The sequence below is a fragment of the Cavia porcellus genome, unplaced genomic scaffold (genome assembly GCF_034190915.1).
Source record: "Cavia porcellus strain 051 isolate PalLab524CR breed Dunkin Hartley unplaced genomic scaffold, mCavPor4.1 scaffold_1, whole genome shotgun sequence".
Classification (NCBI taxonomy): Eukaryota; Metazoa; Chordata; class Mammalia; order Rodentia; family Caviidae; genus Cavia; species Cavia porcellus.
Window position 1 is genome coordinate 109,340,319 of NW_026947484.1, and position 23,955 is coordinate 109,364,273.

The 23,955-nt window shown below is 38.3% G+C and overlaps 1 protein-coding gene across 1 annotated transcript; it reads right to left on the reverse strand.

Annotated features, from left to right (window-relative positions):
• Window positions 1–16,797: 16,797 nt before the first annotated feature.
• Flg2 (filaggrin 2) lies at window positions 16,798–23,727 on the reverse strand. The gene is made up of 3 exons (XM_063253628.1): window positions 23,682–23,727; window positions 22,523–22,682; window positions 16,798–20,957 (listed from the first exon to the last, which is right to left on the reverse strand). Exons 2-3 carry the CDS (start codon window positions 22,658–22,660, stop codon window positions 17,763–17,765), a joined length of 3,333 nt encoding a protein of 1,110 aa, XP_063109698.1. The 5' UTR covers window positions 22,661–22,682; window positions 23,682–23,727; the 3' UTR covers window positions 16,798–17,762.
• Window positions 23,728–23,955: the final 228 nt, after the last annotated feature.

Genomic DNA, 23,955 nt, shown 5'->3' on the forward strand with positions numbered 1-23,955 from the left:
AATAAAAATTTACAGATACATTTAAGATAGCTGTGGTTTTACCCCTAAATTCTAATCTTTTCTTTTTCTCAGAAGCAGCTATCACCATGAATTTTGAGTATGTGTATGATACATACCAGTGTTTGCCTGACAGTAAGACCCAACTGGAAAGTAAACAGCCTTGAAAACAAACAAAACAATGAGAATGATACAGGATTTCAAAGCAAGATAATAGGGAACTAACAATGGTTACCACCTTCAGAAGGCGAGCCCCCATAGATGCTACATTGTGTATTGTTATTCTCTGAATAGATGATCTGACTACTGGCTTCAGGCCTGCAAAATTATTGAAGCACTAAATAATGCAAGCATTAAGTTGTGTTTTACCTCATTAGCTGTCATCACAGCCTGTGTTTCTCTGGATCAGCCAGTTGCTTATGGTGGCGTAGGGAAAGGGCAGGGGGAGACATTGACTCTTCTTGTTTCCCTCTGCGTGCTGGAAGGGGTTGGTGTCTGGCTGCCCCCTAATCAGCCCTTGCGTGGTGCTGACTCACAGGATGTCTTAGCTTTTTGTTGACTTCTTGTTCTGCCCCATAGTTCATGAATGGCACCAACTCACAGGAGCTCAAAATTACGTTTCGAAAATTTATATATACATAATTTTTCTGAGTGCTTTACTGCAGTCAACATGAATGTAGTATATTCTATTCATTTTCAGTATTCATTATTATAGAGAATGCTGCATTAGACACCTTCATGAGAGTCTTCCCACACAGAATAGGTGAGTGTAGTGCCATGGCTAAAGTAGGAGCATAACTAGGCTATCTGGTCCTTTGTGTGAATTAAAAAGACTTCCTCATTGCATGGAGCTAGTTCTTTGAGCACACAGGCTTCCAAATAGAAGATGCTTGAGGGCAAAGATAAAAGTATAGTTGGCCCCATATATCTGTGGTTTCCATCCCCATGGATTCAACCAATTGCAGATTCATCCAATGTCAAATCAAAAGTAGTTGGGAAAATATGTGTTTGTCCTGAATATATATAGTTTTTTCTTGTTATTCTCTAATACAGTATAAAAATTATTTCCATAGTATCTACAGTGTATTAGGTATTATAAGTAATCTACAGATGATTTAGAGTATATAGTAGGATATCCATAGGTAATATACAATGACTACACTGTTTTACATAAAAAACTGGAGGTTCTGCAGATTTTAATACCCATGGAGAGCCCTCGAACCAATCTCTTCTAGGATACTGAGGGATGACAGTATTCAGGTAGTTGTAGATTTCAATTAAGGATGTGGAGGCAAGACTGTTAAATGTATTGACTTCATGTGCCAGTTGCTATTGTAAACCCAAATATTGAGTTTAGTCATCCAAGTATTGGAATCCTCTGTCTAGTTTCCCTCTCAATCCAAAAAGTTATATTTGTAATCCCATTGAGACGTTATTGGAATTCCAGCCGGTCAATTCCAATCTACCACCGCCAACACAACCCACAGCGAGAGTAAAGACACTAAGACATATTCCAAGTTAAGGACAGCCAAGGGGTCCTAAGTCCATTTCCTGTGAGGACATGTGGACAAAGGCCTCGATCCTAGGCCTCTCACAACATTTATTATCTTCTGAAGAAAGGGGAGTAGCTCAGAGATGAGTGATAGTCAGGATTTTGGGGTGGGGGGGATTACTGAGTAACTTGAGCTGGCTGGCCATGTGCAAGAATGGCATCTCTGTAATTTGCAGAGATAAAGATATGCAGAAGAATCAATTTACATAACCTAATTAAGGTAGCAGAGGAATTGTTTTGAGGGGATATTGCTTCAGTTTTTGATGTGCAAACTCTTGTGCTCTGGGGAGTCATAGCCTCTTTCTTGAGGCTCCTGCCCAGTTGACATTCCCGGAGCTATTTGCTCTGTGTCTCACCAGCTCAATCCTGTAATGTGGAGAGAACCATGCGAGGAAACAGGACTGTCTGATGGCTAGACTTTGCACATTAACGTCTTGGCTAGCCTTATTTGCAATGCTTAGAGCCAATTGAAGAGAGAAGGAAATACCCTAGCCAGCCTTTCACATATCAGTATAAGGAAATGAGTCCCCAAGTAATCAAAGTCACAGCAATTGTTTTGGATCCAAAGGGAGTCACTGGACTATCTGTCACATCTCTGTGATGGCTATAGATTTTGCCCATTCGTACCTGGGTTAGCCTTGTTTACCATGCTCAGAGTTAATTGAAGAGAAGGAAACACCCTAGCCACCCTTTTACATATCAGTATAAGGAAATGAGTCTCCAAATATTCAAAGTCACAGCAATTGTTTTGGATTCAAAGGGAGTTAACTTCCCAGAAGTTGGTTCCTTCTGAGCACCTCTGGACAATGGAAAAATTCTATAGCTATGTGTGATGCCCTGGAATAGGAACAAAAACTCTGCAGTCATACTTCTTGGTTTCAAATTCTAGCTATATAACTATTATATAGCTAGCAAATTACTTAACCTTTGTGTCTCATTCTCCTCATCAGTAAAATTGAATATTGAATGATCTATTTTATAGATTAAATGAAGAGAATTTTATATATACTGTAGTAGTACATCTAGTAAATTATATATATATATACACACACACATATTGGGTGTTACTATGAATATTATTGTACAAATTCGAGAACTGCTGGTAGGTAGAATATGTACTTTTTTAAATAAACAATTTGTCTTATCTCTGTTTTTTCAGTCTTTCAGCCAAATCCCCCAACTTAATATCTGCACTGGATTTCATCAACACACTTTGGAAACTAGGTTTCAATCACATAGCAATTATCATTAGCAATAGATTAAGCATCTCATGGGAGAGCAAATCAAGGCACCCAGATCATTCTCCAGTGTGGGCAGAAGAAAATAATTAGATTAAGGATGCAGTGAGAAATGGCTTCTTCCTGCCAGGCATGATGACAGGCTGGCTTTAGTCACCTTTTGCTTCCCATTCCACCTCCCTTGATAATGTCACAGATAATGTTTCCCTTACTTCCTTCCCACCTAGTGCTGCACACTAGCAAAAAGAACTTTGTTATGTTTGTGTTAAGCCTAATTTATATGACCAAAGTACTTGTAATGTCATCATGCTGTTCTGTATGCGCCATTTTTCTGGGTGACTTAATTGATATGTTAATCAATGCTCCCCTCTGCAAAGAACTGTAAATTCCTGGGAATCTGACCTAACTGATATGTTAACCATTGCTGTCCTCTGCAAATGACAGATGTTATCTAAAACTGAGTGCTAAAATAAGTTGACAAAGGATTGTTAATTCCTGCGAGACTTCTCTGTCCTCTGCAAAGGGAAATAAAGGTGTTCCTGATTCCTTAGCAGATCAAGGATTTTTCATTTCCTGATCCATACCCATAACCCCTTACTTTGTAAACCGTGCTTTCTACAAAAAGTTTAGAAAGTTTTGAGGGAGACACACAGCTTTTGCAAACTCCAACTGCACTGTGTCGCTGGGCCCAGGGTAAAATAAATCAGCGCTGCTTTTTAAAGACATGTTTTGCCTCATTTTTTGACTCAAGGTTGGGGGAGTAGGGACTGGTTTTTGGACTACAAGACTAGTATGTCCTTCCTCCCCATTACCCTATGCACACATATATACATAACTATTTTCCTGAAATCTATTTTTCCCTGGATGATTCTGTTTTACTTTTAACTATGGAACCCAGCTCTTTCTGGGGTAGCCTACTTGTTACTGGTGAAGTCAGCATGGGCTGGGGAACCTGACTGAGAATGAATTCTGTAGTTCATCCCACTTGAGTTCAAATTGGAACTACATCATAAGTGAGCTATGTTAACTTTTTAAAAAACTTCAGTTTGTACACTTAGAAGTTAAAGGGTTGCCACCTCAAAGATTTATTTTAAAAGTAAGAAAAGAAGAAGTAACTAGACATTGATACATAGCTGCTATTACACTTCATATTATTTTCCCTTACCCGAAAAGTTGCTGCTCCTGGTTCCTCTTTTCTACAATGATGTAGTGGAGTATAAGGTTTTGCCTAACAGAAATTTGGCTACAGAATTATCCTTTCCACAGACATGTAGTTTGGGCTAGGCGAGATTCTATAAAAGTTTTTTTTTTTCCTCCTATGCCTGTAATACTCTACAGCAGTGGTAGCAAACCTTTTAGAGCTTTCAGTGATAACAAACAGCCCTCTGTGCCACACAGAGGTTTGCCAAGACTGCTCTGTAGGAACTATGGAGCATCCTCAGACCCCTCTTTCCTTGCCCCTGTCCTTCCACCTCAAAACCTAGGATTAACTGAATTCTTTTTTTTTTTTTTTTTGCTGCATTTTCTGTCCCACAGCATTCTGACCAATATCACCTGCTGTGGTGCTTTAGAGACTCTCTACAGACTTAAAATACCCTTACCAAACCTGTAATACCAGCCAGCAGTGTCTTTTCTCATTCTTTTCTAAAACACCTCCAGCAAAAATTCTCACAAGCCTCTGGCCTCATCCTTCCCCAATGTTTTTAGTGGCTTTTGTTATCTCCTTTGTTAAGAGAGAGTGCATTTTAAAGCATTCTTCTTGAGAACAATGTACAGTAAGGTGAACATTTTAAGGGGGAAAAGCCCCTACTACATAGGTAAAGTGATAGCATGTTCTTTTGTGGGTAGGACTACAGCTTCCATACATGATAAAATGTGACTTATAGATGTCAGTATAGGAAAGTCAATGATGAAGTTATTTACCTTAGGATGTTACCAGTTTACAAGAAAGAGTTTCAGGTTTTGTTAATTTTAGAAGATACTTATTCATGTTTTCTTTTAGCTTATCATGGAGTGTAAAGTTTTTTTTTTCTCTGAAATGGTGGAACTGGGTGGAGACAGGGTCTCGATATGCAGTTCAGGCTGGCCTTGAGCTCACTTTGTAGCCCAGTCTGGTCTCGAACTCGCAACAATCCTCCTGCCTCAGCCTCCCGAGTGCTGGGATTACAGGCCTGAGCCACCACGCCTGGCTAAGCCATGTAATATTTAAGCTCCTGTGTCTGATTTATTTCACCTAAAATTATGGTTTCTAGATTCATCCATTTTCCTAAAAATGAGTCAATATAATCTTTGTGGCAGAGTAGTACTCTACTATATGTAAGTGTCACATTTCATTATCCATTCATTTTTTGATGTACATATAAGCTGCTTCCAAAATTTAGCTGTGATGAATTGTGCTGCTAAAAACTTGGCTATGCCTGTATCACTGTACTATGTTGTCTTTAGCTCTGACAGACCAAATCTTACTTTGAATGGAGGTCATAAATATACTCTATATTTTTTTAAAAAATTAAAAATTGTCTTATTACAGGTCTTTAATTTACTTGGAATTATTTTTATGTGTAGTGTAAAACAGATACAATTGGTTTTTCACATGAAAAACTTGATTATCTTGACATTGTTTATTGAAAGGTGCATCTTTCCCCACTGAAATGCAGAGTTGTCACTGTTCTCTATGAAGTGTGCATGAGTCTATTTCAGGAAGTCCATTGTTCTATATCGCTGTTCCTATTATACTGTCTAAAATAATGTAACTTTGTAACATATTTTGATATCTGATGTTGTGCCACTGTCTCCTTTACTTTAAAAGTCATCCTGGCACATTTTTGATTCTGCCCTTTGATGTATGTATTAGAGTTATGAGTGTATAAAGTTTTACGAAAGCCTTTGTCTTGGTTACTTTTCTGTCATTGTTGAGACAAAGTATTCAATGCCCAAAGTGAAGCAAGGGAAGGTTAATTTAGCTTACAGTTTCTGGAGCTTTCAGTACATAATCAACTGGCTCCAAGGCAGGGTGGCATAGGTAAGGGGCAGCCATTCATGGTGGCTGCAAGCAACAAGTGAAAAATGACAAAATGGGGAAAGCATACCTCCTTTCTGTCCTTCTACTGTATGCTGCCTTCCTGTCCCTGGGAAGGTGCAGCAGTCACATCCCCAATCCCAGGGCTAGACAATGAACCAATCACAAACGCTAGATTCAGCTGCCTCAATGATTGCAGGCACAAACCATAACATTCTAGCTCTGGCCTCCCCAAAGGTTCATGTATATTCTTTATCTGCAGCAGTTGCTAAATTCCTAACAGTTTCAGCATTGCTGAAAAGTTCAAATCCCATGTCCTCTGAGATCTAAGGCAAACACATAGCTGTAACGCCCTATATGAATGAAAATGAAGTTAAACACTTCCAACATTAAATGGTACAAGGTAAACATTACCATTCTAAAAGGTCCAAATGGGATACAAAGGAATGGGACCAACGGAGTCCAAAATCCTGTAGAGCAAACATTAAGTCCTGGCATTCCATGCTCAGCGTCTGAAGCAAACTGATTGTGAGTTGCAAAAGGCTTGAGTGACTTCATCTCTATGGCACTTCCTGGGATTTTAGCTCTAATAGCTTCTCTCTTGCGCCCACTCTGCTCCCTCCTTGCAGCTTTCCTTAGATGGTCCATTTGCTGGCTTTTCAAAACTTTTCCATTGCGTCTTTGACTTCATACCCACAGCTTTACAATAATATTGTCCTCTCAGGGGCATACTGCCTACTCTCCCAGGTCCTCTGAAATTGGGGTACTTTAACCTCAGAACTCATGCATTTTCCATGTGCCTAAAACCAACACATGTGGGAACCACTAGTGTCTGCTGTCAGCTGGAGAAATAGCCAGCCTTTCCTCTCTTGGCTGTAGGGATCGAGTGCCTGGATAGCTGGGCACTTTGAACCCGACAGTGAGGAATGTAGGAATGGATTCTGTATGTTGCCACCATTCTTAAAAAACAGGTGTAGCTGCTACCATTTTGGAACATGGGACTCCGCAGCTTTCTCTTCCAAGCAGTCTTTCACTTTTGCAGTTTTAAGGCTGCAGAGGATAGAGACAAGCTGCCTCTTCCAATGGTGCCTGCGTGCCATCTTTTTATTTTTTTGTTCCTTCACAGCAATGGACATCTCAGTTCTTTTTTAAAAATTTCATTTAAAGAGAAAAAAACAAAAAGGGTAGAAATAATACAGAATTTAAAAAAATAAAGAAATCACTAATTTGTAAATTATGTATTGTCATCTTAGAAATAATTGTTCAAGTTACAAAATTAAAGGACAAAAAGTGGACATTCAAACAGTGAGAGTGCAAACAGTTCTGTTCAGCAATCTAACAAAAACTTACTAATATGGTTATCAATCCTACACACTTAAACATGCATGCAGTTATATCCTTTAGAGCACTTTCTCTGTTTTTTACAATAGTGATTACACATTTTGGGTCTTATTACTCCTACAGTTTTTATTACTTTTTATACTAGAGACACAATGTGATATTTACAAATATGATTCTGATTTATTTCATTTATAAGTATAGTCTCAAGTTGGCTCCATTTACCTATGACGGCCTCAAGATCATGCTTTTTTATAGTTCAGGACTATTCCACTGTATAAAAAAAATACCATATCTTTTTTATCCACTCTGCGGTGGATGGGCATTATGGTTGTTTCTAAGATTTAGCTATTACAAATTGTGATGCTGTGAACATAGGAGCATATATATCACTGTGACATGATCTTTTGGGTTTTTCTGAGAAAATACCCACGAGGGGAATAGCTGGATTGAATGGAACTTCCAATCCTAGTCTTCTGAGAAAACTCCATAGTGGCTGCACCAATCTACACTCCCACCAACAGTGGAAAAATGTCCCCCCCCCAGCCTCACCAACATTTGTTATCAGTTGATTTCTTGATAGCAGCCATTCTTTCCAGAGTGAGATGAAATCTCAATGCTGTTTTAATTTGCATTTCTCGAGCCAGTGATGGTGAACATTTCTTCATATATTTATTTGCCATTTGTGTGTCTTCATCTGAGAAATATGTGTTGATCACTGATGCCCATTTTTTGAGAAGGTCTTTGAATTTGGGGGGCTGGATGTATTTCATTTCTTTTTTATGTTGTGGATATAAGCCCTTTGTCTGAGAGGTGGCTGGCTAAAATTCTTTCTCATTTTGTGGGTTTTCTTTTCACCATTGGTGATTTTTTTTGAAGTGCAAAAACTTTTTAATAAGATGACCTTCTAGTTGTTAATTCTTTAAAGTGTTTCCCATGCAGTTTGTGTCTTACTCATGAATTCTCTGCCTACCCCTATGTCTCCAAGACTTCTACTTGCCTTGTCTTCCAGTACACTTAGTGTTTATATTTTAATATTTAGATCTTTGATCCGTTTTAACTTTAGTTTTGTGCATAGTGCTAGGCATGGGTCCAGTTTCAGTCTTCAGCATGTGGAGAGCCAATTTTTCCAATACCATTTATTAAAGATCCTTCTTCACATTACATCCTCCTTCCAGTGAACATGTTTAGCCCCTTTGTCAAATATCAGGTGGCTGAGTGTCTTTGTAGTATTGTTTGCATCTTCTAATCTGTTCCATTGATCCTCAGGTCTATTTCCTTGCCAGGACAATGCTGATTTTACTGTAGCTTTGTAGCATAATTTCAAGTCAGGAATTGAGATGCTTCCTGCCTTCCCTTTGTTGCCCAGAATTGCCTTTGTTATTCTAGATTTCTTCTGTTTCTAATGAATTTTAGATATATTTTTCTCTAGATCTGTAAGGTAGGTTAATGGTATTTTGATTGGGATTGCATTAAATATGTATAACTGTTTGGGGAGTATGTCCATTTTCACAACATCTTCCTAACCAAGAGCAAGAAATAACCTTCCATTTTCTAATATCCTTTTTAATTTCCATTTTTAGAGTAGTATAATTTTCAGCATATAGGTCTTTTACAATTTTTTTTTTGTCTTTTTCCTTTTTATCGGTACTGCGGATCAAACTCACGATGCCTGCTTGCAAGGCAGGCGCTTATGCTGCTGAGCTAAATCCCCAGCCCCATTTTTTTTTTTTGTATTTTTACTGGTACCAGGCATTGAACTCACGACCACAGGCTTGCAAGGCAGGCGCTTATGCCGCTGAGCTAAATCCCCAGCCCCGGTCTTTTACATTTGTGATTAGATTGATTCCTAAGTATTTCATATTTTGAGATGCTATTGTGAAAGGTAATATTTCCATAATTTCTCTCTCAGTGAGTTTTTGTTTGTGTACAGGAATGCTATTAATTTTTTAAAAATTTTATTGTAGAGAGAAACAAAAGAGAGAACAAAGCAGATCTGAGAGGAACAATGTAAGCAACACAGCACTTCAGAACAAGACAACTGGATATTAACAGTAGCTACCGTAATATCTCTTTCTTTGAAATAGTTGAGCATACCTTCCCATACAATAATATCAAATATAACAAAGTAGTATAAAACCATTCAAGGGAATGAAATTATTATAGGGCATTCAGCACCAAATAACAGAAAATGAACAAGGGTGCTATAATATTTTGTATAAAAAATTTATTCATACTATCATGCATATTAAAATCTAATAAGATACAACATGATAGAACCAATGTAAATAGAAGAACAAAAGCATGGTAGGACTTCAAAGCAAGATGATATTAAATCAGCAATGGCTGCCATAATATCTTGTTTTCTTCAAAGTAGTTATTCATACCATCACACATAAATCAAAACAGAATAAAAGTATTCCAACTAATGAATGAAAACATTATAAGGCTTCAAAGCAATATAATGGGGAATCATGATTACCATAAAATCTTATAAGCTCTTTCTTACAATAGGGAGACTATATGGTATTTATATATGTGAGTTTGATTTATTTTGCTTATGAGTATGGTCTCAAGTTGCATCCATTTATTTATAAATATCTCAATGTGATCATTCTTTATAGCTGAGTAGTACTCCATTGTGTAAAAATACCACTTTTTTTATGCATTACTCAGTTGATGGGCATTTAGGTTGTTACCAAGATCTGGCTACTACAAATTGTGTTGCTATAAACATGGTGCACATATATCACTGTGGTATGGTGCTGTCAGTTTTTCTGGAAATATGCCCAGAAGTGGAATAGCTAGGTCAAACAGAGCTTCCAATCCCAACTTTTTGAGGAATCTCCAGACTGACCTCCATAGTAGTTGCACTAGTCTACACTCCCATTAACAGTTCAGAAGAGTTCCTTTTTCCCCACAGCCTCTCCAGCATTTGTTGTTGGTAATTTTCTTGATCTGGCCATTCTTTCTGGAGGGAGATGGAATCTCAGTGTGGTTTTAATTTGCATTTCTCAAATGAGTAATGATGCTGAACATTTTTCCATGTATTTACTTGCCATTTTTATTTCTTCAGCTGAGAATTGTGTATTCATCTCAGATGCCCATTTTTGGATTGGATCTTTGAATTTTGGGGATCTGATTTTTTAAAATTCTTTATATGTTCTACTCAGAAGCCCTTTGTCTGAGATTTTTTTTTTTTTCAATTTGTAGGTTTCTTTTCACTATGCTGGTGATTTCTTTTGACATGAAGAAACTCTGAAAAGATGTGATCATAATTATTGATTGTGGGAAGTATTTCCCAAGTGATTTCATTCTTGTTCATGAATTCTCTACCTATCCCTATGTCTTCAAGATATTTACCTACTTTGTTTTCCAATAGAATTAGTGTTTCTGTTTTAATATTTAGATCTTTGATCCATTTAGACTTTATTTTAGTACACCATGATAGGCATGGGTCTAGTTTTAGTTTTTGGCATATGGAGAGCCAGTTTTTCCAGCACCATTTATTAAAGACAGTATTGTTCTTCTAAAGGACATGTTTGGCCCCTTTATCAAAGATAAGGGGTTTGAGTGTGTTTGTAGTTGTGGTTGTATCTTCTAATCTATTCCATTGATCTTAAGGTCTGTTTTCATTCCTGTACCATGTTGATTTACTTACAGTAGCTTTGTAGTATAACTTCAAGTCAGGGATTGTGATGCCTCCTGCCTTGCTTTTGCTGCTTAGAATTGCTTTTGCTATTCTAGGTCTCTTCTGGTTCCAGATGAATTTTAGGAGTGATTTCTCTAGATCTATGAGGTATGTTAGTGATATTTTCATTGGGATTGCATTGAATCTGTATAACAATTTTGGGAGAATGGCCATTTTCATATTTTTTATTCTTATCCAAGAACAAGGGATGTCTTTGCATTTTCTGAGATTCTCTTCAATTTCTTTTTTCAGAGGATTAAAATTTTCACTGAATAGATCCTTTATTTCTCTTGTTAGATTAATTCCTAAGTATTTAATTTTTTTATTTAAAGAAAACAAAACAAAACAGTAAAAGGGTACAAGTAATACAAAATTAAAAAAATAAACAGTAAAAAATCACTAGTTATTATTTTACATATTGTCATTTTAGAAATAGTTGATCAAGTTACAAAATTAAGCATATAAAATGGACATTCAAACAGTGAGAATGCAAACAGTTGTGTTCAGTGATCCAACAAAAACTTAGTAATATGGTCATCTATCTTACACACCTAAACACACTTGCAGTTGTGTCCGGTAGAGCACTTTCTTTTCCTCTCTTTTTTTCAATAACATTTAAGCATTTTGGGTTTTACTACTCCCACAGTACTTATTACTTTTTTTTGAAGAGAATAAAGCCAAATGTGACAAAAGAAAGCAGAGTCAGTCAAAACAAAGGATGGACATAGTACATGGTGTAAAAACAGAATACAGGTAATCAACAGTGATTACCATAATGCCTCTTGCTACCTTGAAAAGAATTGCCTATGTCATCAGGTATAATAAGTATTTAGTTTTTTTGGGTGGTTGTGAAGGGTGTGGCTTCCTTTATTTCTCTCTCAGTGATTTTGTTGTTAGTGTATAGGAGAATTATTGGTTTTTGAGTATTGTCTGTGTTTGCAGCTACATTGATGAATTTATTATATCTAGGAGTCTTTCAATGGAGTTTTAGAGTATCATGCCATCTGCAAGTAATGATACTTTAACTTCCGCTTTTCCTATCTTTACTCCTTTTATTTCTTTCTTTTGTCTAATTGCTCTGGCTAGTATTTCCAGTACTATGTTTAGTAGGAGTGGTGACAAAGGACATGCTTGTCTTGTGCCTGATTTTGAGGTTAGGCTTTCAGTTTTTGGTCATTTAATATGATGCTTGCTGTTGGTTTATTATAGATGGCCTTTATCATATTGAGGTAAAGACCATCTATTCCAATTCTCTGTAAAATTCTTATCATGAATGAGTGTTAGACCTTATCAAAAGCTTTTTCTACATCTATAGAAATGATCATGTGATTCTTACTTTTGGTTTTATTGATGTGGTGGATTATGTTTATTGATTTATATATGATGAACCATCCCTCCAGGCCTGGGATGAATCCCACTTGATCATGGTGTATAATATTCTTGATGATTTGCTGCATCCTGTTTGCCAGTATTTTATTGAGAATTTTTGCATCTGTGTTCACTAGGGAGATTGGCTGTAGTTCTCTTTTTTAGTTGAGTCTTTCTCAGGTTTTGGTATTAAAGCAATATTTGCTTCCAGGAATGACTAAGGAAGAATTGCTTCCCTTTCGATTTCATTGAAGAGTTTGAGGAGTGTTAGCTTTAAGTCTTCTTTGTATTTCTTGTAGAATTCCGCAGTGAATCCATCTAGGCTTAGGCTCTTCTTCGTAGGTGAGGACTTAATTACATTTTCAATTTCATTAATAGAAATTGGGTTATTCAGCAGTTTTACATCTTCTTGACCCAGCTTTGGTACTTCATGTGTTTCTAGGAATCTTTCCATTTCTTCTGTGTTATTGAACCTAAGAGAGTAGAGGTTTTTGAAATAGGTGTTGATGATCTTCTGTATTTCCAAAGAGTCTGTAGTGATTTCACATCTTTATTCCTGATTGCATGAATTTGTTTTTTTCCCCCTTTTTAAAGTAAGGTGGCTTATCAATTTTATTTATTTCAAAGAACCAACTCTTTGATTCACTGATTCTTTGTATTGTTTTCTTAGTCTCTGTTGCATTAATTTCTACACTGATCTTTATAATTCCATCCCTTCTTTTGGCTCTGGGCTTGACTTGCTCTTCTTTTTCTAGATGTTTGCGGTATAGCATCAGGTTGTTTGTGTTCATTCTATTTTCCTGATGTGGGAACTCAGTGCAATAAATTTTCCTCTGAGGACTGCTTTCATTGCATCCCACAGATTCTGGTAAGTTGTATTTGTATTTTCATTTGCTTGCAGATACTGTTCAATTTCTCCTTTAATTTCCTCTGTGACCCACTGATTGCTCAAGAATGTATTATTCAATTTCCATGTGTTGTGGGGTTTTTGCAGTTTCTTTAATCATTAACTTCTAGTTGTCTCATCTGGGACCCTATTGTGTTTCCTGGTGTCTCATAGGCTCTTTTAATTTTTTCCAGGTTGGGGGAGGCTTTTTTGGCACCCTTCCTAACATACATGATGTTCTCTCCATGGAGGAAGGACTCACCCACCCTCTTGTCAAGCTCGCCAATAGCCTACTTTTGGAGGGGGCTTAGCTATTGCTCCTGTTTACTCACTGAAGGTGGCAAACTCTATTCCTATTTTAGGGGCAAACTCACTTCACTGATGGAAGCCTACTGAGTCTTTCTGTTTGGATGAGGTATTACTGTGTCTCCTCTCAATACAGCATGGTTAATCCACTGCAGTCCAAAGTTCTGAGGGGGAGGAGTTAGAGCTGAAGATCAGCAGCAATACTAGGTCCAATAGGTGGAGAGGGTTGGGTCCCCAACGGCAGCAGTGGTACTATGGCGATATGCACCACTGGCTGGAATTCCTGGGTCCTGAGGTGGGTGGCCAGGATGTCAGGGTCACATGAGGGGCCCAGGTCTGGTCTGGCTCTGCATGCCACTGGCTGGAGTTCCTTGGTCCTGTGCGGTGGTCAGCCAAACTGTGGGGGTGGTTCGCAGGAGCTTCCCAGGTGTGACCCAGCCCTGTGTGTGCCACTGCCTGGAGTACCTGGGTCATGCAAGTGGTCACCCAGGAGGGCTGGGGTCATGAAAGGGGCCTAAGTCTGGTCCTATGCTCCTCGCGGAGATCCCCAGTTCTATCTTTAGCTTCCTGCTGAGATCTCAGTTCTATCTTTACAGTTCACAGCTTTACTGGAGCTTTCTTTCTGGCCAAACTCACAGTATTTCAAATCATTCTGCTGTGTTCTTTTCCTTTGATTCATAACATAATCTGATTAAAAGCTCCAACAATGGCCATGCCATTCAATGTCTTATGTACTTATTCCTGATGGACTGGACATTTGAGATTTCATTTTACTTTTTTGTTTTGTCATTTGTCATTCTTGTGTTAATATTTTGATCTTTTCAATCCCACTAGTCTCAACTGTCCATTGTGTATGTCTTAGGGTCCTACTGTGTGGTTGATGTTTGTCCTGTTGCTGGGTCCTACAAAGAAGGGGGATGAGCCAGTCATGTGAATTGTCCTGCAGGGCCTGTTGGGTGAGTCCTGTATTCTTCCTAGGTTGACTTGCCTAGGAATAGTGATATAAGTCAACCTTTAGCTTCTATTGTTACTATGGTTTCAGGCTGTTTCAGGCTGCCAGATCTACCTGGCCTTAGTGTGTACCTCAGCTGAGAACCTTCTGTATCACTGGGTTTTTATAGGCCCTTTTGATTGCCTCTAGGTTGGGGGAGGCCTTGTTGGAACTCTCCTCAACCCACCTGATGTTCTCTATGTGGAGGAAGGACTCATCCACACTCTTGCCAGACTTGCCAAGGTCCTACAACTGAAGAGGAGTTCTCTGCAGCTCCTGTTTACCCACTGAGGTCCTCTATTTCAGGGGGAAACTCATTACACTGTCACAAGCCTGCTTAGGTCTTCTGTGTAGGTGAAGGGTTGCCATGCCCAAACCATCCCACCGAGATTATGCAGGTGATGGAAAGGTTGCTTGTGGTCTGTGGGCTGCTGTTGTCTTTTAGGTGGGAGGCAGAATGACCAACAATCCTGCAAACCCCTAAGTCCATGGAGGGGAGAGAGGTGAGACCAATGTTGTCTGACCTCTAGGTCCTTGGAGGGAGGAGGAGAAGATTGATGTCCACTGATCCCTAGGTCCATGGAGGGAGGAGAAGGAGTGAGGCCAGAGTTTCCTCTGACCCCTAGATCCATGGAGGGAGGAAGAGAGTTGAGGCCAAAATTTTCTCTAACCCCCAGGTCAGTTAAGGAAAGCTGAGGCCGATGTCCACTGACTCCAGGAACCATGGAGAGAGGCGGAGGAGTGGGGCCAAAGTTTCCTCTGACCCCTAGAACCATGGAGAGGGGAAGAGAAGTGAGGCCAAAATTTCCTCCAACTCCCAGGTCATTTAAGGAGGCCGATATCCACTGACCCCAGGATCCAGAGAGAGAGGAGGAGGAGTGAGGCTGAAATTTCCTCTGATCCCAAGATCTGTGAAGGGAGGAGGAGGAGCGAAGCCAACGTCCGCCAGCCCCCAGGTCCATGGAGGGAAGAGGAGCTGTATTTATGATTTAAAATGTAATGTTTTGATATGTATACATTTTGAAATGATTACCACAATTAAGCTAATTTAGAATATATGTTCTCATATTGAAAAATAGTTAACCATTTTTCAATATGAGAACATTTAAGATCTATTCTTACTCATTTGTTGTTGGATATATGTGCTGTTTTCAAGTATAGTGCTATAAACATGAGTATGCATGTATCCCTGTAATATGATAATATGATGATTTTAACTCTTTTGGGAAGATGCCTAGAAAGGATAGCTGGGACAAATGGAATTTTTATTTTTAGTTTTTTTGAGGAATCACTGATTTCTATAGTTGGACTAGTTTACAGAGGTATTATTTATATACATTGAAGTGCTATGCCACTATAAAGAAAGATAAACTTGAGGTACTCATGTGTAAATGGATGCAGTTTGAGAACATAATATTTAGTGAAATAAATTGGACATAGAAGCTCTAATATCATGTTATTTCTCTTAAATGAAAAAAAGTATATATATGTATATATGCAAATAAAGAACAAAATAGAAGAGAGATAAATAGAAAGGAGGAGTTCAGATACTTCCCCAAATTACATGCTTTGTTGTTTGAAAATATATATATATATTATGAAAATATATATATATATGTGTGTATGTATGCCAATTTGTTTCATTTATACTACTGGTTTATTTTAGATCATTCTAAAGTCTTGTATTATCCATTTGTTTCTCCTTTTGTAAGAATCATTTTGGTTTATCCCTTGTACTCTGAGTATTTTGAAGATAATGATATATAGTGTATTAACTGTTCTTATTCTCTTATTTTGTTGTGTGATTTTGTTTTTGTTTTTTCATAAAATACAAAAGTGAAAAAAACCTGTTCTTTAGCAGATTTCAAGATAAAATACATTCACTATTCCCTACAATTATGGTGCTGTAAGTTCTCCAGAATTTATTTGTATTGTAACTGAGAGTTCGTATTCTTTGGCCAGCACCTTCCTGTTTGTCCCAGCCCCTGACTCATAATAATCATTTTTCTACTCTTGTTTCTGTGAGTTTGACTTTCTAAGATTACATATATAAGTGAGGCCATACAGTAAATGTCTTTATGTCTTTCTGTATCTGGTTTATTTCACTTGTTGTAGTTTTATTTCTGTTTATTCCAGTTTGATGCAATCTTATTTATTTGTTTTTATAGTATCACCTCTTTGTTTTTCACTTTTGCTATCTGTGTTATATCTAAAATATCAGGGCCAAGAACAGTATCATAAAATTTTGGCCTTTTTCAAATGAAATTATCTTATTAAATAAAATTTAAAAACTATACAGTCTGGGTTGTTTGTGAAGATTAGGACTTAGGGAAAGTGCTACTTGTATTGAATTCTAGTTTGACCACTTGTGTTAGAGAAATGAAATGAATCCAAAAGAAGATAAAGCACAGTATATTTGATCACCATTTATTCATTGCCAGTTTTAATGCAATGCAGTTATTTGAATCCAAACACTTGAAACAAATTCACTACAATCAAAAAAAGGAACTATATAACAGTGATAGTCTTTCTTCCTATCTGAGTATGGATATTCTCCTACATGGAATTATTATATTTCTATATTAAGCACCTCTAAAGTTTTTTTTAATCTGAGCCCAACTTCTATTTTTAATTACTTAATTTATTTTTTAATTTTAGAGAGAAAAAAAAAACACAGAAAAAATATGGAGCCAAGTAAGTAGGAACTGAGATCTTTTTGTTGAAAGCAGGTTAAAACCTACATTTGGATCCTTTGATCCTGAACTGCTCCAACTTGCTCATTGAGAAATTATGTTCTTGCTTGGCCTAGGAGTAGCATGTTAAGTAACTCTTCATATTACCAGTTAGTTACCTAACAAACGATGTGCTCAAAAAATAAAGGAGTGTAGCCAACACACTATCAGTGGTATATCTTTGCCTTTAGGATTTGATTTTTGCTTCTATTCTATATCGGATACCCCCCAAATCTGATTACATGTAGCTGTTAGAGAAAGCTTTAACTTTAGTATGGTATATTTACAGTATCTAATTTTTTAAAACCACATTGTTAGCTTTGGCATTATCCCTGATTAAATAATGAACTGTCAAAAAGATACCTTCACTAAAATCCAAGTTCCTAAAATACTTTGCATTATTTTTCCAAATTTAACCCCATATTGGTCATATATTCAACTCAATATTACGTAAAAACTATCTCACACACCCTACATTTGGGGGGAAGGAGCCAAATAACAAGTAGTAGAAAGTACAATTAAGGTTTAAAAGAAAAAGATGAAGCATAGAAATTTCTTGATGAGTTGCTTCTTTGTAACAGTTTCTCATTTTTAAAATTGCTGTTCTTGTTAGTTTCACTTGTATTCATTATTCATTTCTATTTTTAATACTTTTGCTGTTGGACATATTCATAGAGTGGAGTGCTACTATTGAAACTTTGGGATCTTGAGCCTGTACTTCCCTCTCTACAGCTGTCTGCTTGTTCTTTTTGGGGATGATAGCTACTTTGTCCGTGGTCCTTATTGCAAAATGACAATTTATTGATAGTATTGGTTCTAGATTTCCACTGGTTTCCACATCCTCCTTGTGATTCATGTTGCTCAAAACTAGAACACTGACTAGGTCTAGGACCACATGGCCCAGAGCTAGATGAGTAACATAAATCAGATCCATATTGTTGAGAGTTAGAACAATGACCAGATCTAGAACCACATTGTCCAGAGACAGATGAAGGACATGAACCATACTCATAGTGTTCAGGCATACTTGAGGCATATCCATGTTGGCTATGACTAGAACAACAACTTGAGGCAGATCCATATTGGCCAGAGTTGGAAGGCTGATTTGTACCACATCCATATTGACCATAGCTGGAGGATTGGGCTGAGTTGGGTCCATGTTGACCACAGCATGATGACTGTCCTGATATTGAGCCATGTTGTCCACAGCCAGAATATTGACCTAAGCCAGAACCATGCTGACTAAAACCAGATGACTCTTCTGGAACTGACTCATGTTGACTAAAGCCAGAAGTTTCTCTTGAGTAAGACCCATGTTGCCTTTGGTTAGAAGACAGGCCTGATCCAGATATATGTTGACCATAGCCAGATGACTGATTTGATTCAGACCCTTGCTGACCATAGCTGGAAGACTGACCTGAGTTGGATCCATGCTGACCACAGCATGATGATGAAGAACCATGTTGTCCATAACTAGGTGATTGACCTAAGCCAGATCTGTGCTGACTAAAACCAAAAGACTCTTCTGAGCCAGACCCCTGTTGAACAAAGCCAGAAGACTGACCTGAGCCAGATTCATGTTTCTCAAAGGCAGAAGACTGATTTGATTCACACCCGTGTTGGCTAAACCTTGAAGATTGACTGGATTCAGACCCACATTGGCCCTGGCGAGGCAACTGACCTGAGCTAGACCTGTATCCACCATAGTTAGAAGATTGACCTAAACCAGACCTATGGTGACTATAGCTGGAAGATTGATCTAAGCCTGATCTATGCTGGCCAAAGCCAGAAGACTGTGCTGAGGAAGACCCATATTGGCTGTAGTTGGAAGACTGATTTGAACCAGACACATGTTGGCCATAGCTAGAAGAGTGACTTGAGCCAAACCGCTGTTGGCTATAGCTTGGTGTCTCTCCTGAAGCTGAACTGTGTTGCCCATTGCTACAGGATTGGTCTATGCCAGATCCATGCTGACCAAAGCTAGAGGACTCTCCTGAGCCATAACCATGTTGCCCAAACCTAGATGACCTTCCCGAACCAGATCCATATTGACCAAAGCCAGAAGAATGACTTGACCTAGAATGGCTGAACTTTGAGGACTGACCAGGTTCAAATCCATGTTGATTGTGGATGTAGGACTGACCTGAGCCGGATCTGTATCTACCATTGCTGGAAGATTGCTGTGAACTAGACCTACTATATCGCCTGTGCCTAGAAGATTGGCTTGATCCAGTTCTGTGTCGGCCATACTGACCACTGCTAGGAGATGAACTTGAACCAGACTGATATCGCCTGTGCCTAGAAGATTGGCTTGATCCAGATCTGTGTTGGCCATGCTGACCACTGCTAGGAGATGAACTTGAACCAGACCGATATTGCCTGTGCCTAGAAGACTGGTTTGATCCAGACACATGCTGTCCACAACTAGAAGTCTGACTTGAGTTTGATCCATGTTGGTCACAGTTTGGTGTCTGTCCTGATGAAGAACCATGTCTATAATTAGAGGACTGACCTAAGCCAGATCCATGCTGACTAAAACCAAAAGACTGACCTGAGCCAGATTCCTGTTGGCCAAAACTAGATGACTCTCTTGAACTTGACTGATGTGGCCTATGGCTAGAATACTGGCCTGATCCAGATCCATATTGACTATATCTTGAAGACTGTTCTGAGCCTGAACTCTGTTCACCATAACTGCATGACTGACCTAAACCAGACCTGTGTTGACTGTGGCTAGAAAATTTGCCTGATCTAGATCCATGTTGTCCTAAGCTTGAGGGCTGACCAGTTGAAGATCCATACTGACCACAGTTTGATGACTTACCTGACCCTGACCCATACTGTTCATAACTTGTTGAGGTGGATTCATGGTATTTCTGACTAGGAGGTTGACTACAGCCAGATCCATATTTTCCGTAGTTAGAGGATTGACTTGATCCAGAGCTATGTGTTTGATTTTCACAACTTCCTGAATGCCCATGTGCACTGGATTTATATTTTTGCCTAGAAAAATGGCTGGACCCAGAACCATATTGTCCATAGCTAGAAGACTCTCCAGATCTAGTCTTTTGCTGACCATATCTGGAAGATTGTCCTGAGCCACACCCATACTCCAGTTCACAGCTTTCTAGATGATGACTAGAGCTACTGCTGTGTTTTCTCTGAGTAGAGGGCTGATAGGAATTTAATTTATTTTTGTTATTACTTGTGGCCTTACCTGATTCATACTCATACTCTTTATAGCTTGAGGACTGTCTTGGTTCAGAACCGTATTTTTGTTGTTGACTAATAAGGTCATTTGAATTTGACCAGTAATCTTGTTTTTCATAGCTGCTTGAGTTGAATCCATGATGCCATTGATTAGGGGATTGGCCTGCATTTTTCTTATATTGTTGATTTGAGCCATACTTGGTTTTTTCATTATCCTTGAAGTAGCCTGAATTTGACTCTGTCCTTTCCTTAGAGCTCCCTCTGTGCTCAGAACTAGACAAGTCTTCATGCTTCAATTTTCTGGAGGTGGACCTAGACTTAGGTTTAATGCTTCCTCTGGAATCCCTGGAAAAGGAACCATACTCTCCTGCGCTTGAACTTGAGTAAATGGAAGAGGATTTTTGGCCTTTTCCTTCCTCTTCTGTGTCACTCTGTTCCTCTTGGTGCTTATGACTATGATCTTTGTGTGTTGACCCTGAAGCTTGGCAGTAGTCTTTGCCAACAATTTTATTACAAGCCCGAGACAACTTGAATACCATCAGAAGATACTCAGTAAAATCCACTTGTTCATTGTGGTCTCTATCCAGATTTTGCAGGATGATATCTACAGTATCTGGATCATCTGGGTTCTGTGTAGGAATAAGATACAAAGGCAGTTCTATCAGTGTGTATTATAGAGCCAGGTAACCAGCTGGAGAAATTTTGGACAAATGTGGTGCTTGGCATATTTAGGTGGAGCTGAATTACAAAGTACTTTGCTCTGGATTGTCCTATATTCAGCAGTGAGAAAGGAGTATACAATGAATAATGCAGTGAGAAATAGCTAGAAGATACAATTGGAATTTGAAAGGGAAGTTTTTGGTGAAGCATGATCAAGTAGGAATAGTTAGCTAATTTATAAATAATAATTGTAGATATCTGAATTAACTATATAATTAGGTATATAAACTTTATTCATCCAATTAAATTGATTAACTCATTCAAATTTATTGTTACTTGTTATCTCCTTATCATTGTATTATATTAGGGAATAAATCAGTAAACATGAATATTGTGAAAAAACGCAGCTTAAAGTTTAATGCAGATACACAGGTTTACAATTGCAATTTATTGTGAGAAGATTTCCCTGAGGGCACTGGAAGAGAATTATTCTGAATCTGAGAAAGGTTAGTGGGTGGATGTAGTGGCTTTTTAATGATGGATTAGAATTAGCCAAATGAAGAAGTAGAAAGGAAACAAGAGGGGGCAAAAGATTGTTCCAGGCAAAAGGAATGATGTGAACAAAGAGCTAAAGGTGAGAGAGGGCATAGCTCATTCAGAGAACTGAAAGAATTTCTGGGTTTAGAGTGAAAAGTAAAGAGAAGTAAATAAATAGGGACTGGATCACAACTTTTAAGTCATGTTAAGGATTTTGTATTAAGAGCAGGTGCAAGTTGTTGAAGGATTGCGAGCATCTAATGCTGAGATTGGAAGTAGGAGATGCACTAACAAGTAGTGATAGATATGGGCTGTTGATGAACTGGATGGAGATAGGAAAGTGGTGGTGCCTACTGAGAGTAAGGACATAGAGAATGGCAACAGATTTCTACCTTGAGTGAAAAGGGGAAGGAGTGATTTAGAGAGGAAGATGATAAAATTCATATCTGATCAACTTAAGACATCCATAGCGAGCCAAATAATATTCAGTAGGCAGTTAAATTTAAGGGATTGAAACTCAAGAGGTAGGTTTAAACACTCAAATACCTAGTTTTAGAATTGACACTTTTAAGGTAGTGGTTGTTCTTGTGATGCAAGTGTAAATAACAATTTCCAGAACTCAGATGCCTTTTAGTACTACCAGAATCTCAGAAATGGACAATGGTGTGGACATTTTGGACTGAAGAAAGAAGATACGTAACAAGATGCATTTCACATAGTTGGCAATTTTTTGAGGACTGCCACAATTGCTCCCATAGATAGGACATTTTAAAAATCTATATATTTTGTCTGATGTTTAGTGGGATAATTTACTTGGTCATATATTACTTGGTGATCCATTATGGGTCAACTTTTGATGGTCTCTCAAGCCCACCAAATGTCAATTCTGTATTGTCAAGTGGGGAGCATCCTCTCAAATGATTGACATATATGATAAAAAGTTAGAAAGAGGCAAAGAAGAGAATTGCAGAATTCAGTCATAACATGAAGTTATTACCTTTAGAACTTCGTGAAATTCATTTTCCAAAAGTTCTTTTAGCTCTTCCTTGTTCAACTTGTCACACTCCCCATGCTGGGTAGCATATTGGTAGAAAACATCAATGACAGTGACAATGCCTTGCAGGAGTTTAGGCATCTTTTTGCAAATTTAAGTTAACCTAAAAGAGGGGAAGGGAGAAATATACCTCTTATTTCTTATTATTGTAGTGTCTTGCTGTGTATTGTGGGCTGGCCTTGAACTCACTATATAGGCCAGGCTGGCCTCAGACTCATGGCAATCCTCCTGCCTCAGCCTCTTGAGTGCTGATATTATAGGCATGAGCTACCATGCCTTGCTATTCCTTTTTTTCTTCAACATATAAATAGATGCTAATTATTCAGAGAACTGAATCAATCAGTTAGCCATGGTAGTTTTATTCTGTTTTAAACAAGAACTAATTCAGAATTGATTGATTTGTTGAGTTCATATAGCAAGAGAATGATGACACTAGGAACAGGACCCATGTTTTGTATTTCCATTACTAAATAAATGTAAGAGTGACAGTCTTCTATTTTGGGCTCCCCACCTCTACCAGAGGCATTTACTTTATTCTGAACTATAGAAATCCTGAGCCTGCTAATTGGTCTACTTCCTCTGTTTCTTTTTAGGTTCAACCATCACACTTCAGAGGACAGGACCCTGATCTCCAACTAAAGAGCACTAGTGGCTAAATTGGATCCTCAAGACTTGTAGACTAGTCAAGGAAAACAAAGTGGGCAAAATCAGCCACAGTATTAGGTGATATGAAACTAGGGGGCTACTGCTGTCAGATTTAGCTTCTGTTTTCATTCTCCACACAGAGACTGACCCTCACGCTTTATTGGTTATACAGCAGAGAAAAAAAGCTTGGCAGTTAAACAGAGACCTTGCCTAGTTGGTAACTAGAGTCCCATGATCTTAAGCAAAGATCCCCAAAAAGGATGTCCTACACGTAGTTTGGTCATTGCTTCATTTTCTTTTTCAGCAAAGTTAAACATACCAAAGTTATCCAAAGCATAATATATTTATGCACACACATATTGTATACCAGTTCCTGTTTGTTTTAGAGCACATCTTGGACTTTATAGCCTTAAGAACCCATGAGCAATTGAGCAGTACTAAACACTTGCTTACTTACCTAGTTCACCAGAGGAACAGTAGGATGGAGACTGAAGCAGCTTGCAGGGTGCTGCTACTGGGATAATGGCCTTTTTATAGAAGGGATAATGGTCCATATGAGGGAGGAGTTGCACTCTTGGAGGTGTCCTAATACATTCCTAAACAAGTTTAGCTCCTTCTGTATCTCCACCTTCTAGGTGTTTACCTTCTTACTTTCTTACATGCTCACCTGAGACTGCAATAGCAGTTCTCAAATCTGGGCTAGTATCAGCCCCACCTACCGGTCACAGGAC